This window comes from Suricata suricatta, chromosome 14, assembly GCF_006229205.1.
Source record: "Suricata suricatta isolate VVHF042 chromosome 14, meerkat_22Aug2017_6uvM2_HiC, whole genome shotgun sequence".
Taxonomy (NCBI): domain Eukaryota; kingdom Metazoa; phylum Chordata; class Mammalia; order Carnivora; family Herpestidae; genus Suricata; species Suricata suricatta.
In genome coordinates, this window is record NC_043713.1 from 61,867,306 (window position 1) to 61,882,305 (window position 15,000).

At 47.4% G+C, this 15,000-nt stretch overlaps 3 protein-coding genes across 4 annotated transcripts in view; 1 reads left to right on the plus strand and 2 right to left on the minus strand.

Annotated features, from left to right (window-relative positions):
• The first annotated feature begins 644 nt into the window (after nt 1-644).
• MRPL40 (mitochondrial ribosomal protein L40) lies at nt 645-3,618 on the plus strand. The gene is made up of 4 exons (XM_029922090.1): nt 645-756; nt 1,072-1,155; nt 1,982-2,140; nt 3,201-3,618. Exons 1-4 carry the CDS (start codon nt 704-706, stop codon nt 3,523-3,525), a joined length of 621 nt encoding a protein of 206 aa, XP_029777950.1. The 5' UTR covers nt 645-703; the 3' UTR covers nt 3,526-3,618.
• A 1,426-nt stretch (nt 3,619-5,044) lies between these two features.
• C14H22orf39 (chromosome 14 C22orf39 homolog) lies at nt 5,045-11,077 on the minus strand. Of its 2 annotated transcripts, none has more exons than XM_029922092.1 (3): nt 11,039-11,077; nt 10,725-10,892; nt 5,045-7,777 (listed from the first exon to the last, which is right to left on the minus strand). In XM_029922092.1, exons 1-3 carry the CDS (start codon nt 11,060-11,062, stop codon nt 7,649-7,651), a joined length of 321 nt encoding a protein of 106 aa, XP_029777952.1. In that variant the 5' UTR covers nt 11,063-11,077; the 3' UTR covers nt 5,045-7,648. The 2 variants fall into 2 exon arrangements, with proteins under 2 accessions (XP_029777952.1, XP_029777951.1); XM_029922091.1 differs by having other exon boundaries at nt 10,725-10,961; nt 11,039-11,076.
• Nucleotides 11,078-13,812: 2,735 nt separating this feature from the next.
• Nucleotides 13,813-15,000, minus strand: part of UFD1 (ubiquitin recognition factor in ER associated degradation 1) — a 24,889-nt gene continuing 23,701 nt past the window's right edge. The window contains exon 12 of the mRNA XM_029922088.1: nt 13,813-13,936. Within this exon, the coding sequence (XP_029777948.1) occupies nt 13,862-13,936 (75 nt within the window). The 3' untranslated portion in view covers nt 13,813-13,861. The remainder of the gene's footprint in view (nt 13,937-15,000) is intronic.

Here is a 15,000-nt window from a genome sequence, read left to right on the forward strand (position 1 = left end):
GAGGGGCCGGCTGGGAGTGCGGCGGACGAACGGGGCCTCGAGTTGCAGCCGGGGCCAGCGGAGTCACGACGACGTGAACGGCCTCTCTCCAGCTCTCTACCTCGCTGGTTCCGAGTCCGACTAATTAGCTAGCTTCCGTCATTAATCAACACGCGCTTATTGGGCATCTCGAGAGTGCCAGGCCACGTGCCAGAGCCGGGATACTGTTGCCAGCAGGGGCCGCGGCCCCGGACGAATGCGGGGGGAACGAACTAGTCCCGGGGAGGGTCCCGGGGGATGCCGAGAGGAACGCGTTTATGGAAGATCGGGGCCGTTTTCACAGACGTGAGCACTTGGACCCAGAAGGACGCCCTCTCGGCCACTCCGGCTGCACTGTGGTGTCTTGGCCCTCGCAGGGGCGCAGGCCTACTAACTACGGGAACCTCTGGTGGGCTCGTGCCCTCAGCCGGGGAAGGTTCTCAGCTGCAAGTAGAGGCGAAAGGGAAGATGTCACTCGAAGCGCTAGGCGCTCCGGGATTGCCCTCGCATCGCCGGGACGTGCGGGGCGGGGCCACGTCGGGGGCGGGCCAGATTCAGCCCAGCCCTCCTCAGCCGGAACGCGGGAACGCGTAGCGATGGGAAGGCCGGACCTTTGCGTGGGGCACGGCGGCCCGGACAGCCAAGAGGATGCGCCCGGAAGCAGCCGGTCGGCTTCCGGAGGGTCATGGCTGTCGAGGCGCTGGTAGCTTCCGCTCGCGCTCTGCGCTCGCGGAGCTGGTGAGTGTGAACCTCAGCAGGGTCTCTGGTTGTCTCGTCTGCGTTCCTCCCTGACCGCCCTTGACCACTTTACCTTAGGGAGTAGCTAGATGATTGCGCCTCTTCCTGCGGCTGGAAAACCAAGGACCCTGGCGATTAGGGACCCTGCCCAAGTGCTCTCTAATGTGAACAGGGGATTTTGAAGTCTCCCACATTGACCTTGTCGTCACATCCAAGTTACAAGGGCCCCAGGTTTTGAGAGTATCATAATTTTTTCCTCTTTTCCTGTTCAGTGGGGAGAATCAGACATTTATATAATCTTCTTATCTCTTTTAGGCTTCTGGGAACTTGGCAGACACAGATTAGAGACACCCACCAGCGAGCTTCATTATTGTCTTTCTGGGACCTCATTCCCATGAGGTAAACTACCGTGGGCCTGACCTCTTTGAGGGTGTCAGCGGGAGATTTATGTACATTATGAACAGAAGAAAGCAAGACCATTGGATATTTTGTTTGCAAAATTAATTGCCTGCAAATTTCTCAGTAAAATTTAGGCAAATGCTTTTCATTCAGCATTCTATATGTGGAATACTGCTTTCTGTAATTAGAAAACTAAAATTTAACTTAAAAGTGGTTTAAACAAAAATTCGTTTTAGAAGGATTCTTGTATGTGTTAAAGGACACTGCATAGGCTTGTTTCTCCACGGGCTTTCCATTTCTGGTTGTCTGGAGAGGTCAGGAGAGGCTTGAGGATTAGATTTTCCACCTAGGAGTCTGGATGCTTTCTAGGGACTTGATTCACAAAGCTTGGTCTTGATGCTAGAGAATTTAATTATTTTTAATAGTATATTATCACCATAGGATATATGTTCTCAGGAGTACATCAGACTTTTGTCAATGTTCTAGGATGGGGAAATTTGTTAGGAAGTCCTGACAAGTAAATAGGGACAACGGCAAGGCACACCTAAATCCAACACTAAAGATGAGTACTTTTGATTTATATCCTGGTGTCCTATAAAGTTTTTCTAGCCCTTCCTGGGTTGATTGACAGTGCCTACAGTTCTCACATGGATCCTGGATTGGAGGTCCTCTCCCTATCACTTCACTTGTGAGGTTAGACCCATGCATAGTTCCTTCCCCAGTTGAGAGCTCAGTACACGTTCTGTGCACTTCACCTAGTGCCATGTCTCTCAGCATGTTTGTGAGACTGAAGAGGAAAATGTCTAATGTTTGCTTTATCCATTAGAGCAGAACCTCTGAGAAAGAAGAAAAAAGTAGATCCTAAAAAAGACCAAGCAGTAAAGGACCGTTTGAAAAAGAGGATCAGACGCCTGGAGAAAGCTAGCCAGGAGCTAATCCCCATTGAAGACTTTATAACACCTGTGAAACTCTTGGATAAAGCAAGGTAAGGGTCCTCTAGGGTTGAGGTTCTCAGGACAGAAGAGTTCCATCACCTTTGGCTAGTTTTGTCTGCATTTCATGCCTGCAACAGGAAAGGTGAGCGGGTGTGGGATAACTAGGTCCTAGTCTGAGTCCTTTTCTCCTTGATGGTCTTGTGGGAGTTGGCAAAAGCATTTTTTGTTTTGTTTTGTTTTGTTTTTGAGAGAGAGAGAGAGGGAGAGAGGAAGCACATGCACAAGTGGGGGAGGGACAGAGAAAGAGGGGCACAGAGGATCCAAGTGGCTCTAGTGACAGCAGAGAACCCAATGCAGGGCTTGAACTGGCGAACCATGAGATCATGACCTGAGCTGAAGTAGGATGCCCAGCCAACTGAGCCACGCATGCGCCTCAGTTGGCAAAAGCATTCTGGGGTGGTGCTCTTGAATGGCTAAAAGGGGAAAGACACTCAGAATAACTGTTTGATAGGCTAGTTCATATTGTTGCTTTTTTGCAAGCAGAGTTTAGCTATGACTGATGGCTTGAGTCTTGGGTCTGCAGCCCTTGCCCCATCTCGATGGTAGAAAACCCTTAGCCTCTAGCTTTATGATACAAATGCTCATAGTTGGCACGTGTTGTGTGCAGGCTTGTGTGGGCTGCCTTGTAAAAAAGGGTGTACCATTTATAAAGTTGCACTCTGCCATACAAGTGGGACCTGGCAAGTGCTTTTTTGGGATTCTAGGGGGCTGATCTGGGCTCTTGACTCCTTGGGATTTGTCTTTCTGTTTCTGAAAAGTCCCCTCTCACCAAAGGTAGATTCAGCCTGGGGCAGAGGAAGTGCAACCAGTTTTCGTAGAGCGTTGCTATTTCTTGTGTCCACATAAAGCAGATAGCACTGGCTTCCAGCGTCAGTTGCAGGTGTTACATCAACATTCCATTTTTAATTTGTCTCTAACTTCCACTTTTTTCTCTGAGTCTCATCTGTGTCTGGCAGTGGGGAGGGCTGGGTCGTATGCAGTCACCCAGACTACCTGCCCAGTGAGGCTGGTGCTCCCCAGATTCACACCTTTGGATTTATGTATTCCCAGGCAGCGGCCTCACATTGACCTTCCCTTTGAGGAGAGTGAGCGGAGAGCTCTGCTTCTGAAGAAGTGGTCCCTGTACAAGCATCAAGAGCATGAGATGGAGAGAGATGTCATCAGGTCCATGCTTGAGGCCCAACAGGAAGCTCTGCAGGAACTGCAACTCATGTCCCCAGAGCTACATGCAGAGGCCACCAAGCGGGATCCCAGTTTGTTCCCCTTTGAAAAAGAAGGGCCAGATTACACACCACCAGTCTCTAACTACCAGCCCCCTGAAGGCAGGTACCATGACATCACCAAGGTATATACACAGATGGAGTTTAAGAAGTAGAGCTGCAAGCAGCTGTCCACAGAACACTGCCTTTAGAGCCAGAACAGGGCTCAAGCATGTTGTGAATAAATGTTTAATAAAGTGTCTGTTTTATGTTAGAGTCAAAATTAATTTACCTAAGAACAGGGGAGAGAATGGGGGTGAGAGATGCTGCCCTTCCTTTCTGGTATTGGGGAGTGAATGGCCAAGACTTCGAACACTGCCCCGCAGTAAAAAGGAAGATTCCAATCGTGTGGAACAGAGGCCACTAGCAAGAGGCACAAAGTACCTCAAGAAGTGAAGGAAGTGCAGGCTGTGTACTGTGTAAGGGATGCCTGTGCAGACAGGAGAGGCAGGGCCTTCTCACGGGGACAGATGGAGCACTTGAGTTTCCTCCTATCTTTGGTAGGATCAGCTTTGGGTTTGGGGGCAGGGAGGGAGGCCAAATAGAGTGGAGCAAGCCTGGGACACACTAACGTTGCTGTGTCCCCTAGGAGCACTTGGCATCTCTCTTACTCAAGTGCTCTTAGTCTGGGACAGTAAACGTATTAATGTGCTGGGGCTGCCCGAACAAAGTACCACAGACCGAGGGGCTTGGAAAGAGTTGTTCTGGAGGCCAGAACTCTAATATCAAAGGGGTTGGCAGCACTGGTTTCTTCTGAAACCTCTGCTTTGCTTGCAGAGCTGCCTTCTCCGTGTCCTCACAAGGTCATCATCCTTGTGCCTCTTTTAATGATACCAATCAGACTGGATTAGGGCCCACTATAACGACCTCATTTTTAATCACCTCTTTTAGCACCCATTCCGAGGTACTTGGAGTTAGAGCTTCAACATAGGAATGGGGCGAGGGAGGGGGGTTAATGGTGGGCACAATTCATTCCATAAATAGTGATGGTCAAGTGAACAAATAGAGCCTACGAGTGACTTATATTGGTACCTCAGAAAGGCCTTGGGTTCTTCACTATCTTAGTGCAGATAAACCAGGGAAACGTTTGAGTAAGACTTCAGGTTGTTTTCCTAGTGTGTGGTTCACTTTTGGTTTACTTAGATAAATGTTTTTATTGGATAAGAACACTGCCTAATGATCCTAAGTTCTTTGCTCTACCTATGAACCAAACACTGAATCCAGCCACTTTTCACCTCACTGCTACCACTCAGCTCCATACCATTGCTGCCTTTTGCCAATGAAAAGCAGCAGCCAACTCCTCTCTCCATGTGGGTACCCCCCTGCCCCCGCCAAGCTCCTCTGCAGGGCAGTCAGAGGGCTCTGAAGCACAGGCCGAGTCAGGTTATTTGGCTCCTGATCACACCTTACAGCACCCCGTCCCCCATCCACCGCCCCCACTCAGCACACAGCACTTGTTCCCTGTGGCCTGTGTGCCCCTTTCTCTACAAGGCTCAGGCCTCTTCATCCGAGTCTGGGCTCCGATGCTGAGCCCTTCCCCACCTCCCTGCCCATTGCAGGTGCTTTGTAGTAGGTACTTTTCAAACAGCAGTTTTCATCCATTAGGTTGTATGGTCAATTTATGGGGTCACAGCCAACAGTCTTAACTTTTTATTTTGAAGTAGTTACAGATTCACAGGAGGTTGGAAATAAAGATGCAGGGAGGGACTGTGTGTGGGTCTCCGAGCCTCCACAAGTGTTAACATCCTACACACCAGGTAGTGTCAGTACACAGAGACTAACAGAGGTACAGCCTAAAGTATATTTAGGTTTCCCACTATGTCTTCACTCCTCTGTGTGTATGGTTAGCACTACAAAATTTCATCACACATTTAGCTCTTTGTAAGTCAAAGTTCCATTACCACAGGATGCCCTGTGTGTCCCTTAATAGCCACATCCACACCCTCCTCCCATCCCTCACCCTTGGCAGCAGTAACCATTCTCCATCTATAATTACATCATCTCACCAATGTTACATAAATGGAACTATCATATGTATCCATTTAACTCCACACATAGTTTCCCCGAGTTTCACCCACCCAAGTTGCTGCATGTGCAGCAGTTTATTTTCAGTGGCACAGAACTGAAAATGTCACTGTACCACACACTATATAAGGACCATGTTTTGTGAAACTTGGTTCAACCATATATGCAGTATATAAAGTATGTACAGATCATAAGACCTTTATTATAGATTTCATGCAAGAAATTTAAGATACTGCTGTTTCTTCACAGCACTTAATTTTAGACTTAATGATAACTAAATGTAACTCTTTGAAGTCACTTGCCCATTTCAAGACTGCAATCCTAGAGCCTCAGAGCCCTCCTGGCCCTGGCATGTAGCAGGTGCTCAGATGTTGTGAAGGGTGAACACAAGAGCAGATGTAGGAACATCTGTGCAATGATGATTATCTGTCAATGTGGAACTCACTGAGTAGCAGAGAAGGAATAAGACTTCCTACTTCCTAACAGAACAGTCTGTGGCAGGCAGCCCCTGGCCCTAAAGAAGCACAGAGACCGTGGGATTCCTTGAGATAAGCCCCTCAGGACTGCTGGCTGCTACCGCAGCCCCACTCCAGGAACCCCAAAGGATCATAGGCAAATAGCAAAATTCAAATGTCCCTTCCTGTGTTTCAGAGAATGCCTGTAGATCCCCAGCAGCCTTCCCTCTCTCCTTGGCCTGAAATGCTCCAGAAAGTAACCACAGCCACAAAAAACATACTCTGGTTGACTCAGACATGAAGACACCCATCCTGGGATGGGCTCTTGTTTATACTTACCTCTGCTCCTGGGCTCCTATGTGCACACATCCCCACCAATCAACAGGTACATACACACATAGGAAGGAGCTATTGGGGTCCTATGTGCACATCCCCCACCCCACATCACCTCACAGGTACAAACACACAGGGAGAGGCTCCTGGGACCTATGTGCAAACCCCTTGCCACTCCCAGGCACACAGTCACAAGGAAGAACCACTGGGGACCTGTGTGCAGATCCCCCAACATTTACACGTACATGCAATCACAGGGACTCTTGGCGTAGCATAGGAGGAAATGCACATGAAAAGGCAAAGTTTGTTCTTTAATGTATGCCTTTCTGAGGTGATGGGATTATTTTGCCCCAAAGAATGTGTTAAAAGATGTCAGAGTTAAAAGATGTCCTTCCTGGCCAGGTAGGGGCCCAGTCGTGAGGGAGGTACTAAAATGCAGTGGGCCCCACTGGCCAGGAAGGAGCAGGGAGAGTGCTGGGCACACAGCGAGCCTCACCCTCAGCACCATACAATGGGGCCTGCTCTGCAGCCACAAGATGGGAAACTGTTATCATCAGTAATAAAAAGACCTCTTCAAGAATTAGAATTGTTGGTTCATATGCATACATTTTAAAAACATTTACAAGAGTATAAGCACACAAAATTCCAAAACTCTCCCAGTACAACAGCGTCAGGTGGTAAATCTAACAATCTCAACTATTAAATTGCGGATTTAATGTTCAGCTTTTGTTTGAAATCAAAAGTATGAAATGGCTTTTGATATACATTTTCTAAAAATGACCAAGGGATATTTTGAAGGAAAGAGACCAAAATTCCAAGTGTCTTGGCCTTGGGTTTCTTAGCCAGGAGTCTATGAACCCTTTTAACGCAAGCTTGTGTATTCTGTACCTCTGCGTTTCTTAAAAGCCAAAGTCTTCAAGAGGCCTAGGAGGAGAAACACCCCACCTGTGTCTGCAGAGGAACTGAGTGAGTGGGCTGCAGCTCTGTGTAAGCACCAGAGGCTGGCAATGCAGTTTCACCAGGCCAGGACCAAGAAGTGCATTCACCACAGCACAACCATTTAGCTGCCTCATTCTGATCCCCATACATGACCACTTGGGTCATGCCTACCACTCAAGAGTTTACCTGAGAATGCTCCTGTCCCCAAAGAGGAACATGAACCAGCCTGAGCCAGTTGCTCACCAGGATTGGCATTGGGGTCCGGCATCCTGGAAGCGGTGCAGTCGGTGACACTTTCAGAGAACGGCAGCGGCAGGGCACTCTGAATGCAGGTGAGGGTGGCAAGTAGAGCTGGAGACCTCAGGCTCTTGTGTTCTAAGCAGTGGAAGCTCTCAGGGATCCACTAGACCCTCTGGCCAGTCACTGTCCTTAGGGTCTTGCGACAGCCCCACTTGACACAGATCGAGAAGCCATTCGGGAGTGCTCATCACTGGTCTTTCTCCTCCTGTGGCAGAGGGAGGTGCCAGTCTGCAGGAGGGCTCTGCCTCAGGGCCCACACCAGCGTGTGTTTCCGTGCAGCCTGGACTCTCGCACGCTCACTCTCACAGAGGGACCGCTGTGCAAAGGAGACCCAAGTCACTTCTGGTTCACATGGCCCTTGAACCGCCCTTTTCCTCAGCACCCTCCCAAACACAAGTCAGACAAATGAAGCATATGACACCTACCACTCCAAAATTTGGCTGCTTTCCAATGTCAACAATAGCCAAAACATGGAAAGAGCCTAAATGTCCATCACCTGATGAATGGATCAAGAAGATGTGGTCTATATACACAATGGAGTATTACATGGCAATGAGAAAGAATGAAATCTGGCCATTTGTAGGAAAGTGGATGGACCTCGAGGGTGTCATGTTAAGCGAAATAAGTCAGGCAGAGAAGGAGAGATAACCATATGTTTGCACTCATAGGTCACAGGAGACCAGGAGAAACCTAATGGAGGACCAGGGGGAGGGGAAGAGGGAAAGAGAGTTGGGGAGAGAGAGGGAAGCAAAACTTGAGAGACTATTGAATACTGAAAACGAACTGAGGGTTGAAGGGGGAGGGGGGAAAAGAGGTGGTGGTGATGGAGGAGGGCACTTGTGGGGAGAGCACTGGGTGTTGTATGGAAACTAATTTGACAATAAACTACTTAAAAAAATTAAATTAAATTAAAAAAATAAAATAAAATTCATACCAAAAAAAAAAAATTGGCTGCTTCCACCTAATAAACCCTGGTGATTGTTCCGTATTAGAACACACAGATACAGATCATTCTTTCTCCCAAGCTACTGTGAAAAACTATTGTGCAGTTCACCATAGTTTGAGTAAAATTTAAAATGTCTTCTCCTGGGCCTCAGGGCTTGATGCTTTTGGCCAACCTAATCAGGTTTAGCTGCTGAGACCAGGAGGAGGCTGAGCTGAGAGGAGAGACCAGAGTCCAAAAGAGTGGCTACAGTGGGGAGGGTAAGGCAAGAAATACATGAGCAGGAAGCCCTGGACAGGCAAGGAAGAATCCAGATGAAAGACAATAGGTGCCACTCAACCAGCAGGTTTTTCTCTGCCACTCCCCCTCCCCGCCTGCTGCCCGCCCCCCCCCCCAAGTAAACACAGGGCAGTACTTTACTACCATGAAAGGTACACTTGATAGGCACCAGGTGTTCTACTGGCCTTTTAACACATACAATTTCACCTTCTCTAATGGTCTGTCTTTGCTCGAGCTCAACTGTCTCAATGTTTTTGTTCTTGTTTAAAAAGAAATCAGAAATGCAAAGAACATGACAAACTCCCAGACTTCCATCCCTAAGTTGAAATTAACAGCTTCCCTAACACAATTTTAGACCTGAATTTTAGTGCTATAGGTTTCCCTGATGATGGAATAATCTACTGGCTAGTGTACGTCCTCAAGTTTTTTACTAAACAATATACTGCAGTTTCCTTTCCCTGCCCAGATAGATTCACTATCTATTCTTTTTAATGGCTATGTAATACCCCACTGTTTGGAGGAAGTTATTTGGTTAAATGTCTATTAGAGGCATTTAGGATGCTTTCGGTTTTTGTGCTCTCACAAACGATGATGTAATGGATAGTTTGAACTTTTAACTATGCACTGTTACCCAATTACTTCCCTAGGATGAACTTTCAAAAGTAAAACTAGGGGGTCAAAAGGTATTCGTTTGACAGCTGGATAATCAGAACACGTAACACTCCACAAACACTTGCACAAGTACCCCTGATTCTCCAAATCCTTACAGACACTTGTGATTTTTCACTGGGCAGAAACCACTGGTCATCTGACCTTGTATACCAGGCCATTTTATTTTCTTTTGGAATAAATTCCTTCTTCCTGCTCTTTGCCAAACTTTTCTAATCTGAAAGAATCCCCATTTTTCTTTTTTGATTTGTTTATTTGAGAGAGAGAGAGAGAGAGAGAGAGAGAGAGAGAGAGAGGTGGACAGTGAGCAGGGAAGGGGCAGAGACAGGAGGTAAGAGAGAGAATCTGAAGCAGGCTCCACGCTATCATCACAGAGTCCAACATGGGGCTCAAACCCACACCATGAGATCATGACCTGAGACTAAACCAAGAGTCCAACGTTTAACTGAGCCACCCAGGCACTCGCCATTTTTCTGATACATGAACTCTCTCTCTACCAAAAAAAGAAAAAAAAAAATCACTAATCTCTTCCCATATAGGCTATAAGCTATTGTTCTCAATTTTTTAATTTAAGTGTCTGTTTCAATAATCACATACATTTAACCAGGCTGAAGCAGTCCCCAGTCCTGCTGGGCCCCCGCCCTCTTTCCCATGAGCACTGCACCTTCAAGCTTCTCTCCATCTCCCCAGCCAACAACAGCTCCAACGCACAGAAGGTGCCAGAAGGGCAGAGGCTGGTTTTCAGCATTCCAGTATCTCTAAGAGCTCTCACCATGATAAGTATCTGCTGAATGAATGGAAAACTAGAACTACCTCCTTACTGGTCTCTTTGCCCCTCCATAATACATTCTCCCACCCTGGCAGTCAGACTGATCTTTTAAAGATATAAATCAAGTCATACTTCCCAGGACACGTTTACGCTAGAATTCAACCCCCTTTTTAAAGGCTCACCAGGTCTCCGGTACCTCATCCCCTACCTCTCTACAGCCTACCCTCCTTCGGCTCCAAGCACCTGGACCTTCTTTCTGTTCCTCAGATGCGACCGGTCTGGGCCTGGGTGAAGGCTCTTAGGGCTGGTTTCTGGGTTTCTCTGCAGGCCTGCTGAGGCCACTAACCCTGTTAAGGGACCACTCCTCGCCCTTCAAACTCTATACTCTCCTTCTTTCTCTTCAATGTATGAAAGCCCCGTTGATACACTAATTTTTTGATATTTTTCAAAAGAAAGGAAGCACAAGAAGAGGAGGGACCCAGCCAGTACTCCTCTCCAGCGAGCGTCCCAGGGCCTGGAACGTGGGAAGAGAGTGATCCGTGCACTCAGACGCCCCGGCAATGCACCCTCGCGGCCCAGCGCCACCCTGGCTCCCTGGCACACCTGGGCCTCCGCGCTCCGGTGCTCCTCCCACTCTCGGCAGCTGGCCAGGTCGCGCCGCCACTGCTCGCAGGCTGGCCGCTCGCCGTGGACGTAGTAGTGGTGCAGGAAGTGCCGGGCGCTACGGCAGAGCTTCCATTCAGCGCGGTAGGCCTCGCAGGGGCGCGGCGGCTGCAGCAAGAAGCTCGCCTGAGCCGGAGGCCTCTGCGCTGCCCGCTCAGAGTCCCATCCAGGCTCCTCCTTGGAAGAAGCCTCGGTTAATCCGGTCACAAAGTCCGAGAAGATCCCCCCACTTCCCGGGAGGCCCCAGCACTTACCCTCCAGTCGCCATGGTCGGCCATTTTCTGGCGACTCCAGAATCCCGCCTCTGAACTCGCTGACCAATGAAGATTGAAGAAAGTCGGCACCGTGTAACTGACGGATTGACGAACCAATGAACTGCGATATATGCCGATTACGCCTCACACCTCCTTGACACGAGCCAATGAACAAGACATCCGGGCTGAACAGCCAATAACACGCAGGGCGGTGGCACATGGTAAGGAGGGGCCCGTGCGGGAGAGGGAGTGTCCCGAGGGTAAGAAAGTCTGGAGTCCAGCCTAGGAGGCTAAAGGGATGACAGCTGCCTGGTGCTTGCCGGGCGGCCCAGGCTGTACAGCCACCTTAAGTTACCTATTTCTGAAACCACGGGTTCCAGGCCAGTTTTTAGCAGTTTTATTATTTTCATAAATCTCAAAAGATAGGGCTCATTTTTATAAGCACATACTGAGCATCAACTCCATGTGGCAAAACTGCCAAGTCTGTGGCTACAATAGGGTCACCTGAGTGTCCACTTGGGGGTGATGGTGAAGTCACAAAATAACCTGGATTGGCTGGGCGGGGGTCTAGGGAGCCGGATGATCTCCGGAGGAAACCCAGGCTGGTAGTGGAGACAAGCAAAGGACGTTTCGAGTACAGTGGCAGGCCGGTCGAAGACATGGAGGCTGTGTGTGACAAGGGGCAGAGAAGCCTTGCAAGTGTAAGGCAGCTTGTATGTCTGATTAGGAATGAAGGCTTTACTCAGACATGGGAAGACATGGAAAGTTTATTTAAAAAAAAAAAAAAGAGGTGCACAAGAGGCAATAAAAGCCAAGAGGCTAGTGAATCTGAGGAATAGCCCTGCAATACCTATTCAGTGCTTCTCCAACTTCAGAAAACTTAATCATTTGCTGGGGAGCCCCTTACAACGCGGTTGCTGGGCCCACCCCAGGAATGAGACTGAGTTAGACTCTCTAGAGGTGGGCCAGAACGCTCCAATTTTACCAGGGGTCCTGCCTAGCTGGCTCATAGACCAAGCTTGAAGAAAGAGAAGGCTGCAGGCCAGAGTGCAGCAGTAATGACAAGGTGACCCGTGGTGACCCCTCCCCGTTGTATTACCAGAAGGTACACCACAGAGGCCACCCCTGGCCCAGGTAAAGAAGTGTGGCTCCAGCAAAGGACCAGGAGTGGTTTCATTGCATACATCATAGATGTTGCTTAGGAAAGACAAAAACCCAAGACCAGTGCCTTACTGTAATATTCATTATGCATCAAATGATACATTAGCCTATGTGATCCTGCAAATGCAGGCTGCCTACCCACCCATGAGGTCTTCTACTTCAGCTAGTCAAAGAGTGACCCCCTTAAGTGGAGGGTCAGAGAAGTTACAGCAGCACTTCATGGCTCTTAATACTTTGTCCATCATCACTGGTGACAGTTTGGCAATAGTCCAGCCCTTGTCTTCATGACAATCATCTATGCTCTTGATCTGGTGACATGTGGGTGGACCCTGGGGTGACCATCCTGAAGGGGGCATCCTCTCTTGAGTGTAGAAGGAGCTCTGTCCAGAGATGGACCCTTCTGTTTTCAAGAAGGAGTCCTGGTACAAGAGGAGACCCTGCTCAGGCTGACCATCCCAACACAGGGGTCAAAGAGCCTCACTTCTCCCTACGTTCTCCAGAAGCCCCATAGAGAAGCTCTTTTCTAATGGCAGGATGGAACAGGGGACACCTGCAAGCAAGTCGTCCTCCAACTTCTGGTTGGAGGCCCAACCACCAGCCCATGTTGGTACCTAATCAAACATTTGGAGGCAATCCAGGTTTTAGTCATTGCCCATTTTTATTTGAAATTCTTGATGTAAAATTATTTTCAAGGAACAAAAAGAAATTAAATTAGATTAACATGTCAAAAGATCTCACATTATAGAAAGTGATCTGATACCAAATTAATACTAATAATAAAAGACAGGCCAGCAGAACCTTGGATAACTTAATACATTAAAACTGGGAGTGGGAGGTAGGGAAGGAGAAAGAGGAATGTACCTTTAACACTTATTTATCCTAATGTTTGTATTTGTGCTTCATCATGAAGTTGTTTTACTGTAGAACAGATTCATTTAGGAGCTAGTTATTTTCATATGAAATCAAATTCAAGTGGATATTCTTCAGATCAGGAATCCACCTTCTGAAGGATGGTTCTTTTTAAACAAAGAATAGAACAGATTCATTTAGGAGCTAGTTATTTCCATATGAAATCAAAATACAAGAGGAAATGTATTCAGATCAGGAATCTACCTTCTGAATGATGGTTCTTTTGAAACAAAGAATCAGTATGTAAAATAAAAATAGAAACATCTTCCTCATATACTTAAATTGCAGCCAGAGTAATGGAATAACCACTATTTATAGAGCACATATCTAGCCATTTTTTCTAGGCCAAAGGCAATGTTCTAAGCTATCAACCTGGAAAAAGAGAGGATAAGTGAAAAAGAAACAACTCAAGTTAAAGCAACTCAATCCCCTCCACTGGTTTTTATCAGGAATTGGGGAACTCTGCTTTGGCTAAGGCAGTGGGAGCACCTCCCCCCCAAGGGCTGAAAGCGAGAAGAGGCAAGGAGGAGGCTGCCTCTGGGGCCTCAGAGTGAGCTTCCTCCTTCCCAAAATCAACCACCAAGTCTGACTGTTTCACTTCCAGGTCAGACTCTGTAATTCTTAGGTAACTCTAAACAAAACACAAAGTGACAGAGCATCCTCTGTAACAGTCTCCTCCCATCAGAGCCAGTAACTAAAAGCCATTATGTTGCAATTTATTATTTTATTTTCCAATCAGCCAACAGTCCCGACTTATGGCTTTCTTCCTTTTTTACGCAAGGACTGTCCTTCTCCAGAGAAAGCGACGAATCTGCCTCCAGCTTCATCCTGAGTGTGAAGATAAAATACTATTTTCAGAAACTCCTTGGAGGCTTAGAATAAATGCTTTATTCTGTTGACTCATGTGCCTGCCACCCATTTTCCTCACTTTCACCTGATACACAATTAAGAAATGTCTTTGAAATGGAAATACAAATCATAATCTACTGCAGTGAGAAACAAAGCCACAGAATCACAGCTATGCCTCTACCACAGCCTTTATTCTCAGGTTGAATGTACATCCTTTTGCAGAAGCATCACATTTTCAAAATGTAAAAATGTAAAGAATATAAAATACACCCTCAAAAGAAAATCATCTGTAATACCACCACCCAAAACTATTTTCAGCCGCTTTATTATATATGCCTATGTGAACTATTCTCATACTTCCTGAGTCTCAAGTCAATGAACTGCTTTCCTAGTACAGGCTACAGAGAATTCCATTATGTGGGAGAGGCAGTCATCAGTCATTAGATGTTACTACTAGGTTTGCGGTATTGTAAACAGTTGTGGTGAGCAGCTTAGTATTTGTACACAACTCTGATTTTTTTTTAAGAAGTGTTGTTTTTCCATAAAAAGACAACATGATTTTTAAGGCGTTTAATATTATGGTCACTAACCACCCTCAGAAACATTCAATCAAGCTATTTTCCCACCAAAGAAAGAGGGCTTATTTTTTTTTCTGAACTCCTGAAAACAGCAGGGATCCTCTCATCAGCTTGTATTGCTAGTCACTTGGAGGCATTATCTGTGTAGGAAGAGGATTTCACACTCCGCAGTACATGCCCCTGCTCACCATGACCTCCATGCAGGAGTGTATCACTGGTGGGGCCTGTACAAGGCTTGTGTGGTGGCGACCACGTCAATTTGAATCGTAGCTGAACCATTCAGCCTTGCTTTCCCATTGAGCCTTCTGTCTCTCCTGCTGTCCCGGTGTCTGGTTTCTCTCTTATGCATACATTCAACCACAGCGGGCATCCTGCTGGTTTTGTGTCTGAAGGTGCATCTCATGGGGCCTTTAAGCTGTCCTATCTGGACTGGCCATCCTCTTGGTGCTGCGAATGGCTTCAGGG